The 16169-nt window shown below is 37.5% G+C and overlaps 1 protein-coding gene across 1 annotated transcript in view; it reads right to left on the bottom strand.

Moving 5' to 3' along the window:
• GUCY1B1 (guanylate cyclase 1 soluble subunit beta 1) overlaps nucleotides 1-16169 on the bottom strand; it is a 42037-nt gene that overhangs the window by 14873 nt on the left and 10995 nt on the right. The window contains exons 3-5 of the mRNA XM_036382004.1: nucleotides 11145-11245; nucleotides 10022-10140; nucleotides 5472-5669 (exon numbers count right to left, since the gene is read on the bottom strand). Coding sequence (XP_036237897.1) covers nucleotides 5472-5669; nucleotides 10022-10140; nucleotides 11145-11245 — 418 coding nt within the window. The remainder of the gene's footprint in view (nucleotides 1-5471; nucleotides 5670-10021; nucleotides 10141-11144; nucleotides 11246-16169) is intronic.

Genomic DNA, 16169 nt, shown 5'->3' with positions numbered 1-16169 from the left:
ATACTCTGATAAGCTTAAGTAGAATAGAACTTATCTACTGTTTCATTCTGCAAGCAAAGTTTGCAAGCCACACAATTTCAGTATCATTTAAATATTGTTGAAGAAGCCTCTGATAAATGCTTGACAAAGCAAAGTTCAGTCACAAAGCAACAAAGCCAGCAATCAAGTCTAATTCTTCCTCCCCCTGCAGTCGTAGCTGGTGAAGTGACATCAGTTCACAATGTCTAAGAGCTCAATCACCATAGTAACTGCAGTTAAAACTGCAGTTTTAAGGGAGAAATCATTATCTTGGTTTCAAAGAGAATATATAACATCTTACTGCTAACCTGCCTGTGCCTTCCAGGAGATGTAGCTCCAGAGTTTGTCCTTTCCTAATCAAGTGAAAAGTCACACCAATATTTCAGGGAATGACAACTGAGAGAAAAGTTATCTTAAAATGAGTGTGGTTTAATGTATTTGGTGAGCTTCACACAAGATATTAAATCAAGAAGTACTGCTGTGATACAGAATATGTAATGAGCACATGCTATCTGTTAAGCTGTCACTATGTGTCTACAAGACTCAGTTCTGTAGATCTGAGCATATCCCCAGGACACACTCGTATTTCAGCATGGCAGGATAGAATGTCCGTGGACAGGGCTCTTTTTTGATGAGATTGTGAAAATTAATACAAAAACAGAGGGGTTTTGCCCTTTAAAGGCCAATACAGCATGAAATTTTTGATCTCTTCTGATCAAAACTGACTGTGCAATGCTGCTTAACAAAGTTCGCTGTAGCTGCTTCAGAATGATCCCAAAACAAAGGAGTTCACTGCGGAAATGGCAGTGGAAAACTTTCAGTTTTGCATACCCAAAGATAGAACCATGGGGATATCTGTCCCTGGCAGCTGGCTTCAGAGCAGACTGTCTCACTTCACCAAACCACTGTGCCTGGAAATAGTGAAGTTTACAGCTGCCCCAGTGCCAAAATTAGAGACTGACCATGCTCCATGACTGACTTATCTTCACGCACAGTTAGCATTGATTGTAATGTGTGGACCAGTATTGCTCATCTCCATGACAAGTACCCAAGTATTTTTTAGACCAGCTCTCCAGCTGGTCACATCTTCACTTTGTTTTTTCACACTACCATTAGTAAAAGCCTGAAATTTCCATCTTGTCAAGGACTTCCTCTGTTCTTTTCTATTTTTCTTTTGTAAAACATCTTCCTGATGTAAAAGATTTTGATAGTCTGCTCTCAAATAACAGAAATGCAGAAGTCTGCTCTCCCAACAGTTTTTTGGGCTTTGCTGGATTATGTACAACACTCTTTGTTGACCATACCATTAGTAGCCTTGAGGGAATCCCTGTCCTGACTTCACCTTCACAGGTCACCTTCATTTATATACAAACAACCTCTGACAAGTGAAGCAAGAGAAGGCATAGCCAGTAGGCTGCTAACAGAGATCTCATTACAAAGTTTGTCACCAGCATTGTGATGATTTTTTAGTTCTCATACTGAGACTGGCAGAACATGAACATTCTCAGCACATACACAAAGTCAGCAACAATTTTTGAGACAATACCTGCTGCAAAAATGATTTAGTCTTAGCTCTATTTGCTAAAAATGGATTACCATATCAGAGAAGATAAGGAAAATTGGATTTGAACTAATTAATCAATTAATGTCAACTTGGGCTTTCCGAACTATTCAACCAGAATTTTGAATCCAAGTTCAAAACAAATTGGTTTCCTTTCAGGGCTAACAACATCTAACAGAAACAAAATTACACTTCCCCCCAACCCCATCCCCCCTTTCCTTCTGCATGCACATACTCTAGGTGTTAAAAGAGAATGTACACTTCCTGAAGAACACCATTCTGGAAAAAGGAAGCCCTGCTTTATTTTAAAAGAAGATGTATGGTTTTAGATATATATATATATATATATATATATATATATATATATACACACACACAAAATTGTTGTGTGTGAGGCTGAAGAAGGGTGATAGAATTAAAACTTTTTTCTATTCGGCTATTTCTCTACCAAAAGAAACAATGTGAGACAAAACAAGAACAATAGTTCTTTAATATTTAGTTTCCTCTTGTGATCATTAGCTGGTTTTCTCTGCAGGTTGAGGAAGGTGATCCTTCCCCTCTCCTCAGCACTGGCAAGGCCACACCTAGAGTGCTGTGTCCAGCTGTGGGTTCCTCAGCACAAGAGAGATACAGAGCTACGAGACAGAGTCCACTCCCTCCAGGGAGGGCTGCTAAGATCAAGGCACTGGAGCATCTCTCAGAAGAGGAAAGGCTGAGACAGCCAGCACTGTTCAGACTGGAGAGCAGATGGACAAGAGGCAATGGGCACAAACTGAAACACAGGATGTGTTGTCTGAACATCAGGAAACACTTTTCTACTGTGAGAGAAATGGAGCACTGGCACCTGTTGTCCAAATAATTTGCAGAGTCTCCATCCCTAGAGATAGCTGAAAGATGTCTGAGCATGGCCCAGAACAACTGGCCCTAGGTGGCCAGGCACGAGCAGGTGAGGTTGAACAAAATGGCCTCCAGAAGTTCCTTCCAACCTCAGCCATTCTGTAACCCATGAAACAAAATCTAACCACTTAATGAAACAAAGCCAGCACTATCAAAACCAATTAATCTCTGCTACCACCTATACAGATTGTAATGTATTAGACAAATTCAACCAAATTTTCCTGAAAATACAGAATTAGAAGCCTGTATTCTCTCAAGCAGATTTATATAAGCATTTCTTTAAAACAGATGGAGAAGAAAAGTGGATAACAAAGTCTTAAACATCAAATTGCAGATATCAACATCATACTAATATAAAGAGAACTGCAGAACTTACTAAGTCAGTCCTGTATTGGACTGTCATGTAAGATGTTTGGATAAAGACATTTGAAAGGACAACTCAGAATCTTTCTGCAAGTCAGAAGATGACTCCTGTAATAACATTGGAAACTTTGAGCTAGGCACTGAGGTTTTTATCAGATTAAAAAAAATCGCCATTCCTTAAGCAAAACCAAAAATTTTACAGTAGAGGCACTGACTGGTCCACAAAACCTGAAGGAATTAAAAGCAATTCCATTGTTCTTCTGTGCTGTGCTGTTTCAAACAATACATTGCTAACAGACTAAAACACAACAGCATTAATTCACTAAATTATGAGGCAAAGAATGGAGATGAAGTTGCCCTACTTTTTCTCCTATTCTCAATATTTTGAACAGTGAAGCTACCTACTTATTACAATGCCAGACTTTACTTTAAAAGTAATGGTACTTCATACCATTCCTGATTAATATCTGACCTGTGGAGTAACAGAGGAAGACTTCAGCATGTGTGGATAAGCTGCAAATTTCAGGGTTTTTTTTTTCATTTTTAGAGAATAAATTCTCTCCTTATCTACCACTGAAGTTTGTGAGTACCTGTGGAGTACAGCAGTGTGTAATGTCCTAGAGATGTCAAGACATAGGCTTTATTAATCAGGAGAGGCGTGAAAATGTTCAGGGTTAAGGGTACAACAGGGAGAAGTCTAAAACTGGGGTAACAGACAGAATAAGACAATATAAACTTTCTTCAGTTTAGAGTTTAATACTATTTTTAGGCACCTATGTGCTTCTACCTCAGACAGTCTAGAAGAACAGTGTAGGTTTAAATTAGACTTTGCATTCATTTACAGTAGGTTTGACTAATAGTATTAAATACCTCTTTACTTACAGTACAACTGTAAAATTTCCAGAAAAGCCTAAAACAGTCAAATTAAAATAAGAAGTAAATACATAATAAATATTTAAACCTCTTTAGAACATATATTATTTGTGAGAAGTTCTAGATGGATATTAATACAATTTTGTCAGCAAAGTAACCTTCAGATTGAGAGGACAGTTTATCAAAAGTTTGTGCTGCTAGCTGCTTTGGACAACCCAGATTTCTCCTCTGCCCCATGGATCACTTTTGCCTCTTTGTGAACCTCTGAGAGACAGGACTGTAAGCCAGGTAAAGGAACACATGAAGATTAAAAAATCCAAAAAAGAAACCCTGTTGTTTTGAACCCAGTTCACTTCCTCAGTATAGTTTATTTTATAACTTGACACCAGCTGGAAGGCAGAGCTGAAGAAGCTGCTGAAGGACAAACCTCAGCACTGAGAGTACAGGGACTGCTTAAACTGCTACCAAAAGAAATGCTTGTCAAGCAACAGCTTCAGCACTTTTGCAGCCAACTTTCCAACATGGTGCTCCTTGTCTGTCTCAACACTTCAAATAAACAGGGAACTAAACAGAGGATTGTTTTGATTGTGTTGTATCCTTCTGTATCTGATTACTAACACCTGCTGCAAAGTTTGAACTGTGGTTTTCTACAAAATAGAATCCAAACAAGGACACAAGTATATCACCACACTATACACAACTAGACATCTACTATAAACCTGAGCTAGCTTAGAGCAGGATATCTAAAAGGCAAATACTCCAATTCAGCTGTAAAAATATCTTTGTCATTGGATTGCTTGCAAATCTCTTACCTGAGCAAGATCATGTTTTTGCGATAAAATAATGAAAGGATTTTCTCAGAGAGCATACACTGAAACTGTGCTAGAAATGTAGTATGACTAGGGAATATTTAAAGAACTCAAAGACTGAGTGGTGTATCTGCTTAGATTCTTTTCTACTTAATGAAAAAAGTTATATTAGTTGTAATATTTCTAATAGAAAAAAGATTTCATTTTTTGTTTCTCCCCCCACACCTTAGACCAAACTCTGATTTTATACTATTACATATACAGGACCTGATCAATTGAAGTCTTTCTGTTGCTCTGTATGGGCAAAGAAGAAATCTCTTTCCCATTTTACAAGCGAGAGAGCAATCATGTCATTACATAAACTCTGTCGCTGAGGAACATTTTTTTCACTTCTGAGGCTCTAGGTGCATATCCAGTCACACTTCCATGCAATGACAACAAGAAACCCACAAACCTATCTTTCTTTCTGGGAAGAACTTGGCATGCTGCCTGGGAGGAAAACAGTGCTTGCTGCCCAGGCCTCACCAATGAAGATCAGCCTCACATCAGTCTGCACACAGATGAAGAATATAAAACAAAGAGGAAATGTCTGTGTTCTCAGAGAACACAGTAGACAGTAAGAAATATATGCCAAACATAAAATAAATGGGGAAAGAAGCACCTCAAATGAGCCAATATTAATTTCTGTACATGTGCTCTTTACAATCCTTTTCTGAATAAGGGGATATTGTTCTGTACCGTTCCCAGTCAGGTCTGGCTGCCAATTAGAGCTGGCCTTCTCAGCACATAGCTGTGTCCTTCAAGCAACACAAATGATGATGGCTCTTCCTGAGAGTCAGTACTAATGCCATTTCTTCACAGAAGACAGCAACAGTGAAATTTACTGTTTGCCATCACTTCACCTTAATTTTCTTGTTTTTTTCCTATTGACATAAATTTTCAGACATTACCTTCATGTCTATTTCTGTACCATGGATCTGTTGAGCTACTGTTTTGATGATGCCAATGACAATATCCTGCAGACCTTCTCTTTCAGAATAGTAATGCAGAATGAGTCCCTTCCCCTTCTCTGCATCCGTGCATCTGAAGGAAGGGGCTCGCATTCCTGGGTAAATTGTAGCAAGGTGGTCATGCAGAGCATCCAGGTTCTGGAAGGAGAAATTACAAACATGATTATAAGGCATTCACTTACTATTTATGAAGAAAGTAAGCACATATTTTGTCCAATCTGAACATCCCCTTTCTCCTAGTGCTCATACTTCTAAACATTTGCCTTATTCTCTGTAGAACTGCCATCACAGCAGGCTTTTCAGGTAGCCCAAAATGTTATATCCACCATGTCAACATTTGAACAATGAGTGGCATAAAAATAAGGACGATTATAAATTACTCCAGATAGTAAGAAGTCGTGCTTGATTATGCTGTATTTTGAAACATTCAGATGATTAAAGACCTTCTGTGTGTTTCTCATTCTGGTACCTCATCCAGTTTCATTCCTTCTAATTCTTGTCTCTATAATCTACTCTTCAAATATGAGTTCAGGAGCCAAATACAAATAAGCATGTCTAAATAAACATAAATCTTTGTCTATTATCAGTGCAAAACCCTAGTTCTGACACCATAAAATCAAGTTTACAGGGCCTGACAAAGTTCAAATTTTAAAGTAAAGATTTAAATGCTTGAAAGACCAAACTTAAATATATCTTTTCTTCTGACAATAATTAAAAAACTCCACAAAATAAACAGAAATAGCATAGCTGTTGTAATAATTTATCAGGAAAAGTTGTTCAAAAAAGGGAAGAGATTTTTTTTTCCCTGCTATTCTCCCAGATATCTCACATATTTAACTCTACATTTCAACCAGACAAATTGTGATATGGAGAGGAAAGCTAAATTATAAACTGATAGACATACCAACTGATAGACTAAATTATAAACTGATAGACATACCAGGATATTAAAGACAACAGTGAGATCGAAGTCACACTTAAAACACAACACTTGATTCAACTTTGATTGTGAAGCAATTATCAAGGATCCAAGTTGCTATTTACTGTACATTTAACATAGAAAGAGAAACCTCGTTTGCAGGATAGAGTTGCAACCCACAATTTTTTTATTTATGCTCTAAAATTCATACAACTCTTTGCATCTTAAGTCCAGAACATTACTGCATATTTTAAATGTTGTTCTCTCACTGCCCTGCAAGTGAGTGCTACCACCAGGCTTTGCATTTTGTTTTCTGCCAACATAGAAAGTGAAGTGAAAATATTTTCAATGTGCTGTCTGGGAAATTCTCCACCTTTCACGAGCATCTGTCGATCATCAATTTGTGGAGGCACACTGAACTTGATTTCATGTGAGCTGTGAAGTGCTTGAACAGCTGCCTTTTCTCTTGGAGACCTCCAGACAAAATGACACTCTTAGTAATGAATTCCGTGGGATGCACTTAGCCTGGAATTTCCTCCTTCAGTTTTTCAGCTTGTTTCAAATTCATGTTTTTGTTGCTATATCAACATCTCCAAATTAGAACATGAAGAGGCAACAATCTGGGTGTCAATTCATTCCAGCTGTTGGTGGACACTGACAAAAAACCACAATGCTTGAAGGCAAACTCTGTAAGAATTTTGCAGGGTTCAAGATAATGAAATTGGAAGAGACTGCTTTGAAAGAGTGTGGATAAGAAAAGAGCAAGAGAGATGACTGACTCTGAAAGACTGCCCCACCATCTCCTTCAATGGATGCAGAGCTGCAGTTTCAGCAGATATGCCTCAGAAACAGCGGGGATATATTGACCTTTTGGAGAAAAACTCCCAGGGAGATACATGGGAAAAGACAATAATCTTTCAGTTACACAGTCACCAGCAGAAGAATTTCAAACAGGGAACAGCCAATGTCAAGGACAGGATTTTTGTAAAATGATTGCCTAAGTATCAACATTTAAAGTAAAGATTTGGCACAAGTGTGACTAACAACTGGCAGTAGCCCCACTCTGCAAAACCACTTTGCCACCCTTCCACTGCTTTATGGCCGACTGTCAAAGCAGTGTCACAGGTGAAGTCCATGTGATGTGTCCTTCAGCTTTTACTCTCTAATCTTCCAGAGTGGGGACTTACAGCTCACTGTATTCCAAACCTCGCTCCGAGACATAATCAAGGAGTAGACACATTTTTCCAGATCATGGAGCTGAAATCACTCCTAGACCTAGACACTGTCGTTGTTACTCCTACTCCTATTTCTTTGTTGTGCTTGATCCATTTCAAATTGATATTGCACATTCTGAAAGAATGAATTGTCTTTTTTTCCTGTATGTTCACCTGCTGTGAGCCAGAGGTGAGGTCAGATAAATGTCATAATAGGCTAAGCTCTCTCCCTAAATTCTTGGCTCCTAGATGGCTCAGATGTATGCCAGAGCTTGTGCCTGGGACCAAAGAACAATTCCAGAGCTATGAGTGATCAGAACAGTGATCAGCTCCACGGAGAAACACAAGGGAATCTCCAGGAAAGAACAAGGAGTCAAATTAATGGGGCTGATCTTGGTCTGTCTAAAGAGAGCTGTGGTTGGCACCTGAAATACGAAGATATGCTGTTCAGTGCTGTGTGGTACACAGCACCTGGAGACTTATCTAAAAGAGGAGTTAATCCCCTGAATTTCAATGCACTGCAAGTATGAAAGCCTCAATAGCCATGTAAACAATTCCTTAAATGGGAGAACTAACCACTTTGATTTTCATTCAATAGAAAGTTACTAAACTGAACATAAAAGCACACTTTGGGTTCTTAGAAGGTACCTCTTTTCACATTGCTTCTCTTTGGCACAGTGTCTTTCAACATGATTTGAAAATTTTCCATGCTTGAGTTTTTCACATAAAGTATAAATATTTTATTTAGTTGCCCTTTTTATTTTCCTCTTTCATGAAGCTTGAAGTACCTGTGTTTCAACTACGAATAAACTAAATTTTCTTGAGATGTCAAAGGAAATGGAATATAAAGGTGAGATTTATTTTTATATATTTTAAAAAGCTGCAGTTCTCAATTATTTTGTATATATCCTGGACTCCGTATACATTTCAAGAAGCACCTTTTGGAACTCTATTATGTTAAGAATCTAAGAAAAGTTTGGGACATTGAAGCCAATCTGCACCTATTTTTGTAACAGGTATATAAAGTAGTTTCCTGACCTATTATGACTGCTGGAAGATGTAAAAGTAATAAATCACAGGTAATGTTGATTTTCCATTGCAATAAAAAGCTAAAAAAATACACCTCTGGCACAGCTACTAATATGCTAGTCCTGTTAACATTTAGAGAAGTATAAAATAGCCAATGTCATCTGTTAACACTGAAATTCAAACAAAGAAACTTAAAATACTGTCATTAGAAGAATATAAATGTAAGCTGTTTCCACTTTTGTAGATGTTTGGTGTGTATAACAACCATGTCCAGTCCTTCCACCAGCACACATGGTAAGGAATGAAAAGAGAAGTATATGGAAAAGGGCATGAGGGAAAGCAAACAGAATCTGTATTTCTGGCCCATACATGAGCAACCAAAGTTACTCCTGTATAAAACCAAAGTATCTGAAGGCTTGCTTTGAAGGCAGCCTGTGAATGAAGCTATGAAATAAAAAGGATGTCACATCCCACAGCAGTTTACAGATTGCTCATGATATGCTGGAACATCCACATACTCTCTGTTCTGCCCAGCAACTACAGTTTGTGGGATTTGTACAAGAAGTCTGGGTTGACTGCACCTAGGATGCTCTGGAATGATGCAGGTTTTGGGGCTGTGAGACACAGAAGTAAATATTCAAGTAATCCAACAAACTATGATTCTGCTGTTTCCCTTAATGCTGGAGAGATTTTAAGGGTACAGATGACAAGAGGTTGCTATATATTCAGAGAAAATCAAGAATTTTGATAGTCAGCTTTTGGGCATTCTCCAGTTCAATTCTTTTAACCTCATTACAGCACACAGTTCTCTCTAAGAGTCATGTAGATCACAAATCCTAAATACAAAGTGCTTACAGAAGTGAACAATCTTCAGGTGACAAAAAGGCCATTTTTCTACACCTAGAAATAACACTCTAGAGAAGACCCTACATTTCTTCCATGCTATTAAAGAATCATTTTAATTTTGTTTGTGTCTATAACGCAGTATATTTATGCTGTTCTGCAGTATCCCACCCTCAGTTCATGGATGAAGGATAATATCTTAAGAGATGAGCTGTTATGAGCCCTAGCTCTGTACATAACATACTACTAGAAATATCCAGTATCTATGATTAGTCAGAGATAACAGAAGAAATATCATAAAACCTGAAGATCACATTTTCTGTTACAATAAATAAGGTAAGTCTACTTAACACAGACCACCCCTGCAATCAGTAGCATATGAATACTCCTGCTGCAAATTTCTCTTTGGAATTTCAAATTAAATTTCTTTTGACTAGGCAACAATTCTGTCTGGTATCTGAAACAATTTTGCGCAAAATTCTTACCTGCAAAAACTCTCTGACATTTGAGCCCAAGACACGTAGAATTGTATCATAACCAGATTCTTGACAAAACACAAAAAACATCTTCCCAAACATTTGAAGAATTTCCCCAGCATTTAAATCTAGTTAAAACAGGAAAATATGATTCAGTCCAAACACTGTATTTCATACACTTACTTATTTCTTTACTCTTGCATTCATAAACAAGAAAGATAGTACCAAAACACTACCCAGATCCAGTAGGTCAAGAACAAAGCAAGATTCAGGGTTCATATGGCAAATAAAGAGTATCCAATACAGGAATTTCATTAAGATTTACCAATTACTATTATTATTTCACCACACTGTGCATTTCACACATGTTTAGCATTTAGATTTTGATACAGAAAAATGAATCACTTCTTGAAAATAAAGGAACTTGGTTGTTAGTAATGCTCGCCTCAGCAGAGTTAATTCCAATTTACAAAAGCATGAAACCACATCAGCTGCTCCAATTCAACATTACTACAGTCATCAGTCTTACAGATTCTTGGCTAATTACTGATGCAGAACAATTTCATACCGCACTTGGGCCTGCAGATAAAATAATGCTGATAGGCATAATTCTACCTTTTAAATTCTAGACCAGAGCTGCAATGATTGAAAATGAATGCAACCCAAATCAATGGCTGATATGCAACTAAATGCAATGTGTCCATGCCACAAGCATTTCTGTGACTCAGCACTGTTCTTCAGCAGAGATCAAGGATTCATTCATTCATTCATTCATTCATTCACTGCTCTTGCAGCAGTGATTGAAAGTTGCAGTTGCAGCAGGATGTTGTTACTTCACGACTGCTTGTTAGACTGCCCATGTTGTGTGGATGAGGTATATTTCTTCAGTTTAAGATAGAATACTTTGGAAATAATAAAAATAATTTCAAGCAATAAAAGAAGTAAATTTTTCTTAGAGAAATAAAGAAATACAATTCTCTCTCCTAAGATTTAAAAAAAATTCTGAGACCAATATTCCATTTTCACTTCCCCTGTGCTAAATCCTGTTCCTCTCTGCTGCACAGGTTTGGGGGCCAGGAGGATATTACCTTTTTTGTGATGAATAGGTAAAGAAGATATCTGCATTACTTACTAAGGACCTTGCTTGCAGCTGCAACGAGGTCATAGGTTTTGGAATCATCGTAAATTATTCTGACCAGAAACTGTCCCTCTTCATCCAGCTGTGCCTCCTTCCTAAAAAGAAAACAGAATAAAATCTGTTTGCTTGAGGGAAAAGCACCATATGGATAAAAGTCTTTTAAAACAAGTAAGCTTGTATAGTTATTTAAGACAGACAATTAGAAATAAATTTGTTCCACATCCCAGTCATTAGTGTACAATACAAATATTTCAGACCACAAGTGTTCTGAAAATAATAATTAGCTACAGGAAAATAAACATGATTTTTCAGTACAGAGCCTCACAAAGAAGTTGCTGTACTAGTAAAGACAAAATCTGCATTTTAAAATAAGAGACTATCCAATAATGCAGCCCATGATGGGCTCTTTATACACTTTTTGCTTTTTCATGCCATCACATTTTAGTTACACTTTATTTACAAAAGGTGTGGGATGTTTCTAACAACCATTTGCAGATACGTCCAAAGAGGAATTTAAAATACAGATGCAGGTACCGAATCAAATATCTTTTTTCAGAATTTTGCACATGCCCAGCAGATAGGAAGAAAAAGGATGCTAGGGTTTTGCAAGGCCTTGTTCTCATATCACACACCTATTCTCACATGTAGCACGTCACCACTTAGCTAAAGCAGAATAAAAATACACGTTTCTTCACTAAAGGAAACAACTCTCTGACCTAGGTTTAAGACAAGACTCATATATATGTCCTGTGCACACTTACACCAAGTAAAAAACCAAAACGACTGCTTTGTTCTTCATGTCCTTTACTATTCTCTTCAACTTGAACATGAAGTCAGCAGCTTGTCCAAAAGGCAGCACAAATCTGGAGGGTCTATTTTTTTACTGAGGAAAACAAGTTGATCCCCCAGATAATGAATGTGCCTCCCAAGCTTTGCATCTGGCACAAGTGAGTTACTAGGGAGGACCCACATGTGCCTTCCTCCCTGTTTTACCCTGTCTGCACGGCACAGGAGCCCGGCCACTGGTGCTGCAGGAGTGGTGAGTCCCAGCTCCTGGAGCACCTCCATGGGCAGGCAGACCCCAGGACACTGAAGAGGCAGCTCCCATGGGGTTGGTCCTGCTGTGCACAGAGCATGCCAATGGACATGGCCCTGTCTCTGCCCAGTTTCATGTAAAGCAGCATTCTGTATTTGCTCTTATTTCCCTTGCAAATTTTTCTTCAGCAAATGAGGAGATGTGCAGAGAGGCCTGCTGTGTTCTCTGATGAAGTCGTGCCCTGTTTATCGAAGTCCTCATCTGGAAAATGAGCACAGCCTCCTTTCTCAGTGTGCTTTTTAAAACAGGTACTCACCTCCTGTGGTGTTGCCTACTATGACTCTCTATAGAGACAGTGTGCTTTGCAGAAATAATGATGAAAGAGGAGACATTTGTAAGTACTCATGCTCTAATTGATGTACTTAGAATATATTTTGGCTCAGCAAAACTAATATGATCACAGCATCATTACTATATTTGCAGGTGGACGGTCACAGCTATCTCATTAAAAAGAAATTATACCCTTTCATCTAAATGTATCTCTATGCTGCAGTTCATTTCAGGAAGTCAAAAGAAAGGCAAAGAGACAGGAAAGCCTTGAAGTGAATTACTGAATCACATCTTGCATCACACCAAAAAAAAAAAATCAGTATACGATGTTGCTCTTTAGAAAAATACCCTCAGAATTAGAAAAATTATAAAAAAGGCAGATTATGAGGTAGGTTCTTAAAAAATTCTAAGGACAAGGGATGCAAATCAAGACATTCCTCAACTTGGTAGTAGTATGATTATTTTTCTAATGTACAAATTAAAGAGGACAGTGGGTAAACAATCATTTACTAGTACCATGGTAATGAAGAGCTTTTACCAGAGTATGACTGGTAAATTGAGTAAATACAAAGAAATGCTCTTTGAGATATGGCTCAAGCCTACAGAGCCAATATTTCTAACTTCTGAATTTTTCTGGGTCACCAGAGGAATTACAAAGACCTACAAAAAGTAGAATTCTAAATCTACTATGTAAAATCCCGCATCCCCTGTCATATCAAACACTTTCTCTCCATTATCATAACATAATCACCCATAAATTAATATCAAATTCTTTGACTGTAACTCAGGTTTTAATTTCCTAAAATGGTGTCATTGATTTTAAAAGTTAATTAATACAAAATAATAATGCCTGCAGAACAATTCAAGCATTTACAGATGTAGTGGAATTATCCATCCATAGAAACAGAAACATTTCCTGAGGTACTCAAAGGGAAGAGGTCTGAGAATTAAGTACTCTGGTTGATCTTATAACTGCTAGATAGCAAATGGTTCTGCTGGGAAGGACTGATTGCCATCTCATATGGCAGCATTTTACTGACCTAAGTGAAATGACTTGTCCTCTAACCCTCTCGTTTGTAATCATCAGTCTTTGGTAATCTGTTCACTTAATGGATATCTGGAACCCATTATTTTCTTATTCCTCTTCATCTTCCTTTAATCTTGCTCCTCACATTCTTCCCACTGTCCAAAAATTACACAACACTGTTTTTATATTATTTTAAAAATATATAAAAATATATTATTTATTAATACCGGAAGTATTGAAACTGTTACTTGACATAAACATTTTTATACTCACTCTAAGAATGATGAACTGAACACAAGCTAAGCAATTTTTCTAAAAGAAAATGACAAGGTTATAGGGGAGGTGAGACTAAATGTACCTCATAATTCCCCGTAAAAGAAACATCATTCTCTATCCAATTACATGAAAAATACTATAATAACCTTAATTAAGCAGGGTCTTAAGCAGGAAGAGAGGTGGGAAATGATGTCTTGAAACAAAAGAGATCAATCAGGGACAGGAAGGTAAAGTTTACAACTCCTAAGAACAGAACTGAAATGAATATGAGAAAAGAAAACCATCTTGATTTTTTGGTTCTCATAACATGGTCTGTAACAAGCCAGCTACAGTTTGGAGGGATGTTTGCAAAGGGTGAACAAACTTTCCCACATCTCTGATACATGCTGTGCTTTCTTTTAGTCTCTCTGATCTGAGCCAAACCACAAAGGATAATACACACATCTGGAAAAGCAATGAACATCCTCAAAAATACTGCATACTTACACAGTTCAGTAGACACAGCTTTTCTGTGTGAGAATTTTCTCTATGAAAAATTGACCCAGTTTGATGTTGGTATCTCTTTCAAAACTTGCATTTTTTTCCAACTACATTGACTGGAACTTTTCCTGTTTACTTCTCTGTGCCAAGCTATGCTTTTTTTTTCTTATTTTATTTGTCTTTATTTTACTTTGTCAACGTTTTCCTTCAATATTTGCAATTTCTCTGAGACACCACTTTTTAAAATCACCCCTGGTTATTTCAGTTATTTCATTCTATTCCATTTAATTATTTTAACTATTTTTTCCTAGTTTACTCTAGATGCTTTGGAACACTCAGCAGCCATCTTCTCTGTAGCCTTACTGATGTATTTCCCACTAAAAATATTTTTAAGTTGAGCAAAATTTTCTAGAAAATTTGTCAAAGTAAATATTTACTCCGGAAGGGGATTACACTTCTTGGTTACTTCTCATGCAGGCAAAAATTTCTTTGCTTGTTCTACAAATATGGCAAATATGACAATGGCTAATCTAAGACTCTGTCAAAAGATGAACTGCCTTTTTAAGATGCATACTTGAAAATTATTAAATTTCAGAACTTTCTTCTTCCATTCCAAGTCCATTCCTTCATACTTCTGAGCTCTGTTGTGCTGGTGCATCCCAGCAATTTAGACAGGTGTTGAGCTGAAATAAAATTCAGTTAGATATCTGTTTCTCTGTATTATTTTTCTGCTAGATGAATTTCCCTGTCTGCTCCATCACCTTTTCACAGAAGTTGCTCTGCATACAGAGCACACACAGGCACAGTGCTTGTGGACAGGCTTCTGAAACCCTTCTGCTTCCCTCAGTAATCTAACAGCAGTGAGAGCTTCCAAAAGTCTTTCTCTCTGGAGTACTACTCTTAAGACTATATGTGATGGGAAAATGCTTCTGTGAGTTTATCCAAAATGGCCACTGCAAAGTGAAAGCAATCCTACTTTTTCAGAGGCACTGGTCCTTCAGCAAGGCTACAAAACAGCAGGGTCTCCAAAGAACTTGTCTGAGAGAGCCTCACAGCTGGCAGCACCAGAGGCTGACCATGACTCACCTCCAGCAGCCCAGGAAACAGGGCAGTGTCATTCAGGTGAACACCTCAAATTGTTTCCCCAAGGCTGCAGTTGTCACACTTCATTTCCTGACCCTACCTGATTTCTCCAAGCTGCCTGCACTTACGCTAAGGAAATGGTTTTATAACAAGGGTGATAGGAAGAAATATATGATAGTGTCATAATTAGAATTAATGTTAAGAGTGAGGCTGCTTTTTCAGCTTTGCAGAGCTGCTGTGGTCAGCTGTCCATAACCTGTAATTCCTTACATTTGTATTTGGCTAACCACATTTTAGAGAAAACTTCACAATCCATAGCTTTACAAAAAAAAAACCAAACCAAACCAAAACAAAACAAAACAAAAAAAAAAAAAAAAAAAAAAAAAAAAAACCAAAAACACCTGTGGCATTTCCCTTGAAATGTTTTGCTGCAATCTTAAGTTACAGGTTTTGACCAGATAAAATTGTGGGAGGAAATTAGCATAGTTCTAATGTTTTCTACAGACTGTGGTGTTTGATCACAAAGACATTAACAGCAATAACATGTTGGTAGCTTTCTTAAGAACTTGACTGGAAATGAGCCAAAAGCAACAAGCTCTGGCAAATTCCCAAGCCCTGCTTATTTCTTTAGTGAAGAAGCAGTATTACAGTAGCAAACTTCTAACTTTTATATGGCTGTTCTTTCAAAATAAGTTTCAAGTCAAATAGAACAGAATTTACAATTAATGTCTCATTGACATTTATTGAGACAAAAGTGTGGGTTTTGCTCCCCTATAAATTTATGTTC

The sequence above is a fragment of the Molothrus ater genome, chromosome 4 (genome assembly GCF_012460135.2).
Source record: "Molothrus ater isolate BHLD 08-10-18 breed brown headed cowbird chromosome 4, BPBGC_Mater_1.1, whole genome shotgun sequence".
NCBI lineage: Eukaryota > Metazoa > Chordata > Aves > Passeriformes > Icteridae > Molothrus > Molothrus ater.
Note: the sequence above shows the minus strand (reverse complement) of the source record. Positions and strands in the feature narration are given on the sequence as shown.